This window comes from Seriola lalandi, unplaced genomic scaffold (assembly GCF_002814215.2).
Source record: "Seriola lalandi dorsalis isolate HSWRI2012SDOR001 ecotype SW California unplaced genomic scaffold, Sedor1 jcf7180002054517, whole genome shotgun sequence".
Taxonomy (NCBI): Eukaryota; Metazoa; Chordata; class Actinopteri; order Carangiformes; family Carangidae; genus Seriola; species Seriola lalandi.
The window spans coordinates 1254430-1269109 of NW_019525070.1; the positions used below are offsets into that span (position 1 = coordinate 1254430).

Genomic DNA, 14680 nt, shown 5'->3' on the forward strand with positions numbered 1-14680 from the left:
TCATCTCATGAGAAACTGTCCAAGTTCTATCCCAGTGCTGATCCGACTTGTATTAAGTGCCACATGAACCAACCCACTGGAATGCCCATCTTTTACTACACTTTTACAGTTGTATCTTTGAAAGCCTAGAGATTTGTTATCTGCATTTTGAAGACTGACAAGCCCCCATTATTTACAAATTGCATCAAGACGTACTATCCTTAATTCCATTGGAAAAACTCAGATATAAGTCCCATCAGAAATTTAAAGACACTTGGTCCCCTTTATATATTTCACTCTTACTCTATCTTTTCAATAGATATCATAATGGATCCCATCTCAAGTAACTATCATTTTTATTGTAAGTATCAGGGCTAGGTATGGGTGATGCTATAATAACTCAGAATAATTTGGCAGGAATGAATGCTTGAATAATTACTTGAAGTTATTCAATGTATTCTCATTTGGGGGAGAATGGGGGATGTGTGTTTAAGTGTTTGTGTGTATATTTTCTGAATAACTTACAAAGTTAAAATTCCTCAGCTATTCCTGAAATACACACACACACACACACACACACACACACACACACACACACACACACACACACACTATAGCAATAGCACAATAAAATTAAGGTTTATTTATATGAAAGTGATTTCTAATATCTTTTTTCATCTGTTGTGTTTCTCAGACAAGAATAACCGATCATATCAACAAGTGATAGATTTCAGAGATTATTTGTAATCATTTCATATTTGACCTCAATTACCTTCAGACAACATTGAATAAACCAACATGCACAAGACTGATTATTAATAATAATTTAATAAAAAATATATACATTTAATATCGTTTTACTGAACAAATTAGTAGGCTACTACATGTCAACAAATCATCCAGTGAAACATCAACTGGCTGGAAATAACTGCCAGCATAAGTTCAATGTATAGTAAAATACACAAACACACTGAAAGAATACTTACAGATACATTCAGTTACATTCTTCATACATTATGTGCCACTACTGTATTGTCATTTCATTCTCTCTCTCTCTCTCTCTGTCTCTCTCTCTCTCTCTCTCTCTCTCTCTCTCTCTCTCTCTCTCTCTCTGCAGAAATGTAATGTTAAACATGATCAGGAAGAGTGACCTCAGTTAGATCACTGTCTGATTTCATGCTTTGTTGTTCTGCCTCAGGTGTCTCATCATTTTCACCCTCTGGTGCCTCACTTGCTACCCTCCCTTCTTCCATTCTTTCAAGCTCAAGTCTCAGTTGCTCTTTCTCATTTAGTATCAGTTCTTCTTCAATGGTTCTCTGCTGCTCTTCCTTCTCTTTCCTCTCTTTCTCAGCCTTCTCCATTTTCTCCTGCTTCTTCATCTTCCAGAAGAAGCCCAGGTTTTTCTCAGGATAATTGACTTTGGCCAGTGGGAGTTTGAAGATCCTATTGATCCCCGTGGTCAGGAGGAGGAAAGTGAGAGCAGACAGACAGAAAGGCCAGGTGCAGGCTGGCAGACCAAACTGTAGATGAAGAATACATCATGTTGCAATTAGTAACTGGTGTTTATTATTGGCTGATATATAAATGCAGTGATAGAAAATGTGTACTCACATTGGACATGATATTGGCAATGGCTGAGCCAAGGTATGCACAGAAAAAAGCTGGAGAGGAGAAGAAGGGAGATACCGTGAGATGACATTTGTGTGCGTAAGTGTGATCACAGATTACAAATACCTGCTGGCTCTTCCAGTTGTTTACTCACCACATGCAATGGCAAGCAGGTGCACCTGCCAGGTGAGAGCGTAAAACATTCCTCCGATGGCGATGCAGGCTAACACACAGTTATATCCCCAGAGGCCGAAGTAAATGTCTCCAAATGGTGCTGCCAGAGCCAGACCTGCAAAACAAACACAGAAATGCTATTCTAGAGGTGGCAATCTCAGTTTAAGTTTGGATTATCTTAATAAATAATAACCCTCCTGTTTATATGGCACCTTTATTTTTGGGGTCATCTTGGAGTTGGAACATATTGAGGCTTGAATTCATTCTATAAGTATGTAAGGAAGCAAAAATAAGATGCGCTGTTTATTGAGGTGAGACAGAATTAGTCTTATAGTTGCCATGGTATCGTCTGGTCCTCTCACCTGAAACCATGCCCACTGCAGATCCCAGGACAGCATGAGCACAGGTGATGGGGGAAGAGATGAAGAGCGAGATGATGAAGATTCCTCCTGTCCAAGGGTTGTCACAGCCGTAGACTTGGCCTATTCCCACAGGCACTGACATGAACAGCTAAAGAGATAGAGACAGAAAGGTTAAACATAATTGTAGATGCACAACAAACCATGATGTACAGAGGTGTTTTCCAACAAGAATTCTTCCTTGGGCTGTATAGTTTTGTAGAAACGGATTGATTGACATTTCCCTCACTAACATGTTAGCTTTGATGCACCAGCACACAGCAAGTTACACTCACGCGCTTAGGTACGACAAGCAAAGATCTATCAGCCAGAGCAGCTGAAAACACCTTCCACGACCTTAATATTAGAGTACATAGATAAACCCTGGTCTGTCACTGACCTTGGGTAAATCAATTTCAGCCCAGGTGATGTTGGGCAGCTCTGAGCGAGGCTGAATGAGGACTTGGGGGAAGTGGTGGTTGTAGTGGCCCGTGGCGACCATGTGGAGACACACCAGGATGTTGAAGGGCAGAGTGAACACCGGCAGATCCCAGCGACTGTTAATAGAGGCCAGGGCGCTGGACACGATCGGGCTGAAACACAATGGCACACAATTATTTAAATACATTTAAAATTATGTGTTCACATTTCCTACTTATTGATGTCACATTATGTAATTATACCAGCACTTGAACAAAAGGTCTTTCATCTGCTGAGACCTGTTAGCTCTTAACGTCATGACATCTATACGCTCATACTACAATAAACTTTTTTGGTTTGGTTTATCTACATCTGTACATCTGCTTTTCATTTCTTATGATATGAATTTGCTGCACCATTTCACCATTACTCAGTCTATGTGCTTACCACATCATGGACATGAAGATGTTGGGCAGCAGAAGCCACCAGTACCAGTCTCCTGCATTGGAGAACACAGCCATCAGCAGACCCACCAGGATGCCGTTGTAACCATACAGCCCTGCAGCTATTGCGCCCCTGAAGGAAAATAATGCGGATGAAGTAATTCATTCATATATTCCTTTTGTACAACACAGTGTCTGTGGCTCATCCTACATAAACATTTAACATTATACCGCCAAAACGGACACTATCCACTTCTGTTCTGATTTTTGAATCATGTTTCATGTCAGCACACGCTGCACTTATCTAACATGTTGTGATTAACAGTGAGTTCAAAAATCATTCTTTATTTATTTAACATTTAATGATGATGTGATTAATTATAATGTGCGGCAACAATTTAAAAAAATTATAATAATTGAGTGTTCAAACCTGTTCTGTTGCAGAATAAGGGCAGAAATGGTAGCAAAGAGTGTGCCCACAAAGCCGTTGAGGGCCCACCAGTAGTTCTGCAGGATGAGGCCGGCGAAAATGATGAGGCCGCTCAGAGGGTTGTTGACAAACATCACTTGGGCAGCTCCACGTAAAACCCAGTCCAGCAGCTGCAGCAAGAGGAACTGTTCTGGACGATGGAAAGAAAGAACAGAGAGAGGGATGACATTTTCACAGAGCTGCTAAATGAGGCTTCCCACAGTGAATCCTGGGCAAGTTTTCGTCTTTTCAGGCTGACTGTTGTGCAGCCAGGGGCAGGATAAAACAATACTGGGTGGTTTTCAAGTAAAGACACATTTATCTCACAGTGAGCAAAAGTGTTTAAAAAGTGAAAAGACACAAAGTGAGAAGTTGAGGCTGGGACACTGAAATCAGTGGACTCGGGTGAATCTGTGTCAAAAATTTGTCTCTCTCCCAAAACTACTGGAGAGTAAATGTCTCTGTTAACCAGAAAGAGCAAAGGTGAAAGGGATTCAGTATATAATGCTGATAATATCCTGTAATTTTATAATAATGTCATTTCCAGAGTACGACTGCTGTGTATTTTAAAGCAAACAGTTATTGTTAACTTACTTTCCATCCATTTTCCGAAAACCTTCATGTCTCCAGAGAAGTATGAGACTCCCTTGAGGAAGCGAGCCGTGAACCTCTGCAGGGCTGTGGGTCCTGCAGGTTGCACTGGGTCCTTCTCCTTCATGTCCTTCTGGGAGTTGTCATGCTCAGACTGCAGTTCGAGGGGCGCCATCAGCGGCTGGAGTTCCTGGAGCCATCATCGAGGTTGGAAATGAATTAGAGAGGTACTGCTAGAAATATTCTGTATGTCTGAACTGTGAGCTCTGACTTACTGTAGAGGTGGTGACAGGAGAGCTGGTGGGCAGCGCAGCAGAAGTAGAACAGTTGATATTCCTCTGAATATCCTGAAAGGAGAGAAACTAGTATGTCACTCAGCTGCAAAGTTTGATCTTGGTTTACTGTCCTGCTGCACTTTGACAAACATTTACAAGTGCTCCTACCTTTGTGCAGTGTGATCCAGTCATATGTCCCAGAATAGGCACCTGCTGCATTAGTTGCCAGCTTTTCTCGAGCTGTACCGCAGACTTCCACTGAAGGCTTTTATAGTAACAGACAACAGACAAAACCCCACCTCTTCCCTCCTCTCCATCTCTCCATCTCATCCACCTCTTCATTTTCTCTGCTCATTCTCAACAGGAACCACTGACACTCAGCAGTGATAATCTGTCCCACGCCCAAATCTCTAGACACACACTCAGACACACCATGTCTGTCCACTCTCCAACCCTGAAAACCACAAATGAGGTGAAGATGAGGTCAGCCAGGAGTCAGGGTGTTGTTTCTTTGACTGCAGGTGTTTGTTGATTGAAATGATGAAGAATCTAAAGCATGTCTCACCTCAAACTGGTTTCAGGACTATTTAGTCCTAGCCTTCAATGACATTATTGCTTATTATGACTTATTGCTCCTCATCTTTGCTTGAGGCTAGGGGCTCCTAACGCACACAAACCTCCAATTGAACTGTCGAGATGGAGTTGTGGGTAACATGGGTTTCCACAAAGACAAAGAATGCATAGAATAAATGCATACAGTAAAAAGGAACTTGTCAATTAATCAATTCAATGTAAGTTAATCATTAATGAAAATGACAGAGGACTCTGTAATGGGAGTGTAATGCATTCCCCACAGGTAGAAGCACAACAGCTAACTCAAGATCAAGTCCAGGAATCCTGACCCTCCAGAGGTTCAGATGCACCCTGGGAAGTCTCCCTATATTTATAAAGGAATATATCTGTTGAGACTTATTCATTTATTGAGTAAATGCCATCATGACGTTTTACATTTATTGTAAACATAACATAAAAATACAACTATTAATCTAAGTTTATTAGAAACCAGAAAAATGAGAGACTAATGTTTGACCATGTCTGATTGTTCATGTTTGGATTGATAAGATAAATAATGACAAAATCAAGACATTCCTGCTTGAAATATAGACAAATATCATTCTGACCCTGACAGTCATGCAAGCTCAGAATAACATTTCATTGCGTTTTCACTGCGATTGTTTGTATTATAACGGGATTCAATCTTTAACGGCTGACTGGAAACATTGCGGTCATGCGTGATAAACCCATTGTGTGAGCTTGTCACGGGTTCGTAAACCCTGCTTTTGCTCTTCTGTAGGAGTCATTCACTTTCATGCTTGTTCACAAAAGCAATGACACAGTGCACTACGTCTACGTAAAATGTCCTCTATGTCAAGAGCGACATGTGCACTGCAGCACCTGCTCGCAATTGTAGGCCACACTGACGTTGGGTGAGGTCAGAGTTGAACTTTGTTTTGTTTTGCTGTGTCATCACTGTGTTCACAGAGAAAACCAAGAAGCAAATGTTTCTCCTCTCCTTTGTTTTTCAAAACAATAGGTTTTAAATATGATTAAAAAGAATGTACTTCAAGTATCAAAAGTAAAAGTATTTGTTATGCAGACTGACCAGCATTAATGATATATTGTTATATGACATTATCAGATTATTAATGCTGGTTCATCGATGTGCACGCAGCATTTTACTGTTTTAGGTGGAGCTAGTGTGAATTACTTCATATACAGTTAACCTTATTCCGGTGGTTCCTTACCTGTGGGTCAGACCACTTCCAAAGGTTCACAGGGTAAATCTGAGGGGTCATGAGCTGATTGATGAGGTTGGACAGAAGAAAAAACAAAATGCTGCTGCGCAAACATTTATTTATTTGTGGACTTTTCTCCAATTTTTTGTAAAACAATAGATCATTTTACGTCTTTGGGCCTCACACAGTTATTCAAATCAGTTTCCCTAAAAATTGATTCAATTTTTTGTGGTAATGTCTGTTAGGTGGAACTGCAAATAACACATAGACATCTGAAATATGATAAAGAGCACAAATAAGACACTGTATTTTTGTAAAGGGTCACAAGCCAAAAATGTTGAGAACCACTGACATGAAATTTAACTATACATTGTATTTTATATGCTTATCATATTGTTCTTCATTTAAAATGCATCATCATCATCATCATCCAAGTTACATTTTCATATGCAGCAGACACACACACGTGCACACACACTTACAGATGAATCATATGAGTGCAAAGGGGTGTGTTTGTTCTTTCAGTGTTTATTTACTCATTGAACACAATAATTACTGATGGAGGAAGAGGAAAAGCCTGAAATGGAAAATGGGAGGGTGTTCAGAGAACTGAAAAAAACAAAAACCAAACAGGTACATATGTTTCCAGTGAACTTATTATTAGCTTGGTATGATTCATCAGATAATTTTAGTTCTTAGTTAGTTTTAGTTAAGCTGTAATTATCTGCTCCAGCATGACACTTTTTCTACTCTCTTTGGTCTATGCAATCATTTATGTATTGTGAAGTCTTAACATGACTTAAGACTGATTTCTTCTCTGGAAAGGTGCCACCATGTTCTTACCATATTGTTATTATTATCATAATCATGACCATCTTGCATGGTAATGAAATATTGGGTTATAAAACACGAAACAGAACAACAGTTTTTGAGATCTTTCCCCCTCCAAATATATAAATATATATCTCCAAAAGATATATCCAGAAATACTTTGAGTTACCAAATATAGCGGTTTTACATTTAGAGTTTGTCCATTTAGATGTGTTTAACAGATCTGTCTTTCCCAGCAAACCTGACACAGTGTTGCATGGTTGCAAAGCATTTCATTCAAATAGATTTTTGAGTACCAAAACTAGAACGACTTCTATTACTTCATTCAAATGTAGTTCAGTGTTATAGCTGTTTAACCAACAAGCTCTTTCAATTTTCTCAAAGAGTTTGATCAATACTAGGATCCAAACTTAAAAATTGGATGAAGACTAAATGAAAAGTCTCAGATGTTTCGGCACCTTAAGATATCACAGTGAAGCTAAATGTTTAAGTAAAGTCTTTATTCAACAGCTCAGCTCGATATGGCAGCAGCTGAGTAACAGAGCGTTCATCGTGTGCTCCACCAGCAGAGTTTGAACGTGTCAGTTGAGTTAAACTTTCAGGAATGAGCTGTCCGGATGAAGAGAATTGGATGGAGCAACTTTTCTAAGCATAAAACCTTTTTATTGATTGTTTTATTATACCTGTCTTCCTAAGCCTGCTTTGCCTAACAGACTATTTATTGTATTGAGATTTACAGTAGGTCAAGTGACTGTGATGAAGTGTTTGTATAAAAGTATTTCATGTTAACACTGTGATTTTAAAATGCTTAATTTCTTCATAAATTGGGTGTGATGTAAAACTTTAGGAAATCAGATTTTTGAAAGTCTGAGCATTGATCTGGGTTGTAGCCACTTGCAGCATCGGTGGCCTTAAGAAGAGCAGGTTGATGCTGACATCTTGTGGAATAATAAGGAATTGCACATCAGCTGTGTCCCTTCCTCACCCTCTTCTCCTCCATAATCATTTGACCTGTGGGCCTCACACTGGCCCAAACCAACAAATTCCTTTGCATTCATTTGTCTTTAAACAGCGTCTTTACCACAGAGTGAAGAGGTTTTCTTGTAGACACACACAAACTCTCGCAAAATAAAACAAAACAGACCAGGCTGCATTCAAGATCAGAGACTTCTGCCTACACTTTTCCACAAACAGATCTAACAAAATTAAAAGAGGCAGCAGTTTCAGTGACTTCATGAAGCCAACTCGCCCTCATGCACACACAAAAAGGAAGGCGCTGCACAGTATGCCCCTATGCATGTGTTTGTTTCTGTGCATGCGTGTGTGTGTGTGTGTGTGTGTGTGTGTGTGTGTGTGTGTGTGTGTGTGTGTGCGTCTGTGTGAGAGAGATGGGGTGGTGGGTGGTGAGGGTGCTCTCCAGCGTCTGCCAGAGTCTATGGAACCTGATACTTGATGACTCCCCATCACAAGAATGTGAGTTTCCTTCTCTCAGAGCATCTGGCCCGACGCCCGGCCACATCTCCATCTGTGTGTGTTTGTGTGTGTGTGTTGAGTGTGTTACTTGTTACTATTTGCCCCTTTTTCAGAATGAGCGGCCTCTTTCAGCACAGTGAGACATTCTTTGTATGATGGTCGTCTGATTTGTCTTCTCAGTCTTTTGCTAATGTGCCGTCATTTTGATTTGCAAATTTCTGTCTGGAAAAAGCAACACTTCCAGGATTCAGCTTGAGAGATGACAGAAACAAAAAAAAAACTGCCGTTGAATGTTTGTTTCTAGCACATTTTCAGATTATGTAAACATTTTATGAGGATTAAAATAACCTGGCGATAATTGCTGTTACTTACCAACCCACCCAAGTGTGGTGGTCAGAGGTGTTAAATCTTTTCTCCCTGTTTAATGCTTTTATTTGTCACAGGAAACTCCCTGGCTAACAAACAATCACATTCACACCTATGAAAATAATGTTTCTGATGTGGTTTTAACTTCTCACCTTGCTTCTGCGATGTCAAAGTGTACCTCAGGTCGTGTCAGTACACTGTGACATCACTGATGGGTGTGGTTTCAGGTGAAATACAACACACTTCGGACCACGCGTAAAAACTGCCGGCTGTGGCCGGGTCAGGGGTGCAGAGGACATGAAGCTTTCGACCAGAGAAGGCAGTGAAACGCAGCTTTTCAAACTGGGAGCATCTGAGGAAACCCACACAGACGCAGGATAACACCACAATACACAAGGGACAATGCTAACTGCTGGTTATGCTTTCTGGTTAATAAATCAGGATTAAAATGCTTGTGTGAAAGCTGAGGATACAATTTCCATTCATAAGAAACTAAATGTATACAATACATAATCTCATATATTCGTTCTAACATCCCAAAATAAGTAGTGGATACTAAATAGTGGAGTGCATTTTTTTCTATTCTGAAATCAGTAGTATTAAGGATTGTTCAGATTAAAAAACATAATCTATTTGAAATGATTAGGTAACATGGGACCAGTTAATGTGATATCAAAGTATTAAATTGCAGATGAGGGTTCAATGGATTTGCCAAAGTACACACATAATGTAAAAGATGTGAGATCATGGTGATTACAGGCTCAAACCATTCGCTCTTTAATGAAAACCTGAAAATTCAGGATGAGGGAAAAAAAACATGGTCATGTCATCCCTCTGTGTGTGTGTGTGTGTGTGTGTGTGTGTGTGTGTGTGTGTGTGTGTGTGTGTGTGTGTGTGTGAGTGTGTGCTCATGACAACCCTTTCTCAGCACGTACTGCATTCTCTTAATTTTTGCACTTTGTTAGGTGGATATAGATGGACAGAAATTGTCAAATATTTGGACTCCCTCTCTTCCTCGGGAGCTTCAACATAAACTCTGTCATGTAGCCATTTCGTCCACTGATTTCCGTTGGAGAGAGCAGATGTGTCTTTTGTTGTTTTTTTTCTGTTATGTTGTAGTTGTGTCAAGAGGGGAACAGGTTGCAAATGCAGTCAACACACACATGCCAGACTCACCAGGCATCAGATTTTTCTTTTCTGTTGTCTCTAGGCAGAGAAAAGGTTAGCTGGCTCACTCATTGGCTAGGATTTCATAACCGGAAAGTAAACTAACTAAAACAAACACAACCAAAACCCCACAGCTGGAACTTTAAAAAATTGTTTTCATGTTGGAAGAAGTGAAGAAGAAGTTGCCCCATGGACTGAAATGGAGTTCACATGACAATATTCACAACCTGGAATACTTTTACGAAAAAGCCTTTGATTCTTTTGAGCAGTGGACTCTTACAAACTAAAGGAACATAAATAATCGTGACAGACACTGGACTTCACAACCTCTTCAAAGGTAGGGTCACCATCTCTTCTGTAAAATGAACTCAACAGTTGAATTGTGGAGAATCTATCCAAGCTAACGATGTGTAGCATGTCAATATTGACATAAGTTTACCCATTTTTGAAGACGGTGTAGCCCCCTCAGTTTTATTGTTTTGCTCACACTGTTTAAAGCGGAAATGAAACATGCATGTTTTTGGCACTGGTAGTGAGGAAATTTATTAGAAAAACCACCTTGCCTAAAATCTGATATTAAAAATTGTGAAAACCACAAATATGTCCACTAATTTATATTCGTAATTTCTAATTGCTAGCTAACTAGCGAGCAGCCATTTTGGTGTGACGTCATTGCCTAGGTAACGGGGTTGGTTGGGTGCGTTGGCCAGTGAAGACAATGAAGCATTTCTGAACCGAGTTAAACTGGAAATGGAGGACGACGGGATTAATAATGTTATCTATCTCTCTGTCTAACCCTAACCCATCCATAGGTACACAGTTACTAGAACTAGTTTTTTTTTAATAGTCATCTGTCATGAAGTGGCGTCATAGCAGTCCAGGACCAAAAGAGGGCTCCAATACAATTTGCATAGTATCTAAAATTTCAGTAAAAGGCGAAACATTTCCTTATGCATAAATATATTATTTTGCCTACTGTCGCTACTATTGGTTCATATTGCTGATTTATTATTGTTATGGTCATGTTGGTCATGAATAAAACCAGTGCAGTAGCGAGCAGGCAGAGCGGACATCGGCCAATCAAAAATGCTTATTTTGTCGCGAGCCAATTCCGGTGTGGTTAAAAAACAAACAAACAAAAAAAACAAGTCAGGTCTCCAGCGGTTTCCTTCATGGACGGTCAGACACTTTAGGTTGAGAAAAATAAGAATTGCTCCAAAAGTTAATTATTGTGCGTTTACGTTGGTTCGTGGTGGGTACGATATTTTTTTTAATTTGCCACTACACATGTGTGACGGCTTTTCGGCATTCGGGCCATGTGAAGGAAAAGCTGGCGAAAAAAACTTTATTGCACGCATTGCAAGAAGAAACAAGATAATGGTGAGGAAGATAACGGAACTTTGGATAACGTCTGTGGATTATAACGTTTGGAGTATAAAGTCTGGAGTGTCTGAAGTTACCGACTGTTGGAAACGGAGTCACGGTAAGAAATATTTCTTATGAAGTTTGTATCAGCTGTGACCTCTTGCTGAGGGATGTACCATGTATGGTGTGGAATGACGTGAGTTTTAGGTGAATACTTGCTTCATGTTGAAAAATAGCAAAAAAAACAACAAACAAAAACCGCAAACACAGCCAAGAGGTCACATTGAATGATTCAAATTAGCTGAGGTGACGCCTAACAGACAGTGATGGCACACACCTGTCACTCAAAGCTCCCATGGCCTCAATTATGCATAACTTTAAGCCTTAATAAAATTTAAACGGGTGAGCTATTTACAATTTCACCCCCTGTACAGTTGTCATGAAAGGGAAAATTAGCTATAGAGACCAAATCCGTTTTGTACAAGGCTGTAAACATGTATATTTCTGCTGTAAAGTTGGGTATTTAACATGGTACTCTATGGGGATTGACTCACTTTTGGAGCCAGCCTCAAGTGGCCATTTGAGGAACTGCAATTTTTTGCACACTTGGCTTCATTTTTCAGTGCAGGAGGTTGCTGCTTGCTTCCAATAAACCTACATGGAGTGTTAGCATCACTCTGGTTCCCTATAGGATTTTTATTGGCTTATGGATTTCTGCAGAAAATGTAGCATTCTTACCTCTTCTACAAAAGCCTTTCCTCGTACAGAGTTAGTACTATTTTGCAAAAACATGAGTATACAACATAGCAAGGCTGTCAAAGTGGATTGGTGTGGTGAGTATATCAGTTTTTGTGTTTAGCATGATGACATTTAATGAAAAAATCTAGACTTCGAGAAAAGGGAACTGGAAGTGCTCAAATGCTGACTAATGCAGGTTTTAGGACTCATTCCTGCAGCACTCTATACTGATGATCAACTGTCACTGTTACAGACGTTCCTGGCTTCAACTGTATTGAATTTAAAGGACCATACCAGTGTTTTTGCAACCTTTAGCTCCTTGGATAAGAATTATGTGTGCTCTCCATTTACATAGTTCATTACCAAATGCATGCTTTATAGTTTTGGAAATCTGAAGGCGTTTCAGCCAATGATTTCCTCTAATTTCTGCATGGTTTGGAAATTAATTAGCAGATTCTTGAAACTTTGAGATTACAAAACTCAAGAGAGAGTGTGCCACTAGATTTTCTTATTGTATAAAAAGTAATAAACTATTGCCTGCCTGGAATAGTAGGAAAACTGCATCCAACAATATAAAACCCAGCATGGTTAGAAAAATAAAGAACTGTGATGCAAAGTACATTTGATTTGTTGTAAATACATTCAAAACCAGTGGTACGTTCCTTTAAGCCAAAACTGTTTTACCATTTTCTGCCAACAACTGTTAAAGCAAAGAGGCTTATGTTGGACAAAGTACAAGGATTCACCAACAGTTGATGGCTGCACTTCACAGGCATATTACGCCTCGGGTACGTCTGTGTTGACAAATTAAGTGGTTAAAATGTTTTTAGACATTTACAGAAATAAACGGAGCTGATGGGGAAAAAAATCAAACTCAATTTTCTCCAGTTATGGATCTCAACACAATAATCAAACCTATTCCAAAAAAACATCTATATTTGTTTATTTCTTATTTGTTATTCAAAAGTTACAGATAGTTTGAGAAGATGGCGAAAAAAAACCTCCTTTTGGCACCGCCACTTGAAAAACATCATTAAGTGTCTCGCTCGCTCACTCTGAATGAAGTGCTGAATTCTGTTTCTCTTCTTTAACATTCAATAAACTGCACTTCCCAGAAACCTAAACACGGTACAGCCGTTTAAATATGTGTGTGTGTGTGTGTGTGTGTGACAGCAAGAGAGCGAGAGAGAGCAGGTATGAGTGAAGACAAAGGCTCACTTGTTCACAGCGGTGCTTTATCCTCATTACAGTCCTCATTTGTTTACACTGTTAACTCTCTCACTTCCTCCATCCTTCACTGCCTCCCTCTCCCTCTCTGCTGACACATCCAGTCAGTACATGATCTGTGATCAGTGTTTACACTCCTGCCGCCCTTCACTCATGGCATGAATTGCAGCTCAGACATGTTACTGTAAATTGGTCTGTTAGTCGTGTTGGCAGCACATGCAGCCTTACAAACATTTCACATCTGAATCAATAAGCCTGAGGTGCTAAGCAAAATTAGGAGAAATCCACACCAAAAAAAAAAAATTATTTAAGAGGATGATAAGGAGGATGAAGTAATTTGGATGAAAGAATGATCAGGGGAAAGGTAGAGGTGGAGTTTGGTGGTGATGAGATATATCAGTTGGTGCAAGGAAGACGTGAGTGAAGGCAAAGTAGAGGGGTTAACTGAGAAGCTGACTCTTGGTTCACAAAGAGACAGGCCTGCAGAATTGAAATCAGACAGACAAACAAAATGGGAGCAGAAGGGAAAGATGAAGAGAACGACAAAGAGGGAGAAGGGAAGAAAGAGGGAGAGCGAAGGAGAGCAAAAGACAGAAAGTAATTGGTTCTATGATGGCTTCCAGCTGCATGGCTGTCCGCCAAGCCAACTCACACACACACACACACACACACACACACACACAGACACACACACACACGCACACGCGCGCACACACACACACACACTTGAAGTCAGTAGTGCACTGTAAACATAAGATCTTGGTAGTTTGTGACAATATATGTTAGCAACTTGACATGCTCAGTTGCTCATTGTGAAAAATCCATTTTGTGATTGAAATAATGACCTGTTACTTTCAATACAATGCAGATTTCTTCCTGTTCTGGCAGCCGAAAATGTAAAATAAATAAAAAGTAGATATAAATGTGTCTTTGTCCATAATGGCTGCAGGATTTTAAAGATGTATCTCTGCGGCAGAGCACCGTGAGGCTTTACAGCACCTACCACTAGGGTGCAGAAGACAGGGGACCACACTGACACGCTAAAGTCAAGTGATGTTACACATTTATTCAATTATTCCCCTCTGTAACGACATCTCAGTTATACAGTTAGATGCTTTTATGAAGATTCTCTTGTGAACAGTGGCGTTGAAACCCAGCTGGAGACGTCAACTCTTGTTGACAAAGACTCACTGACAACTGGTTTAAGCACATATGGGCAGATGTGTGTGGATGTTAGACGCATAATGTGACATCTGTTTGAGAGATAGTAAATTAGCAGCTTTCCCTGCGAGCGAAGTGACAGCGTGTCAGTCAAAACAAACCATCACAGTGCACGGCAGCAACATAACCACAGTGTCAT

At 40.0% G+C, this 14680-nt stretch overlaps 1 protein-coding gene across 1 annotated transcript; it reads right to left on the reverse strand.

The window, feature by feature from the left end:
* Positions 1 to 788: 788 nt before the first annotated feature.
* Positions 789 to 4608, reverse strand: slc14a2 (solute carrier family 14 member 2). Its single transcript, XM_023413530.2, has 10 exons — positions 4526 to 4608; positions 4358 to 4429; positions 4086 to 4272; positions 3453 to 3642; positions 3027 to 3155; positions 2560 to 2752; positions 2124 to 2271; positions 1742 to 1876; positions 1591 to 1640; positions 789 to 1499 (listed from the first exon to the last, which is right to left on the reverse strand). The coding sequence occupies exons 1-10, from the start codon at positions 4574 to 4576 to the stop codon at positions 1107 to 1109; spliced, it is 1548 nt and encodes a 515-aa protein (XP_023269298.1). The 5' UTR covers positions 4577 to 4608; the 3' UTR covers positions 789 to 1106.
* Between the last annotated feature and the right edge of the window lie 10072 nt (positions 4609 to 14680).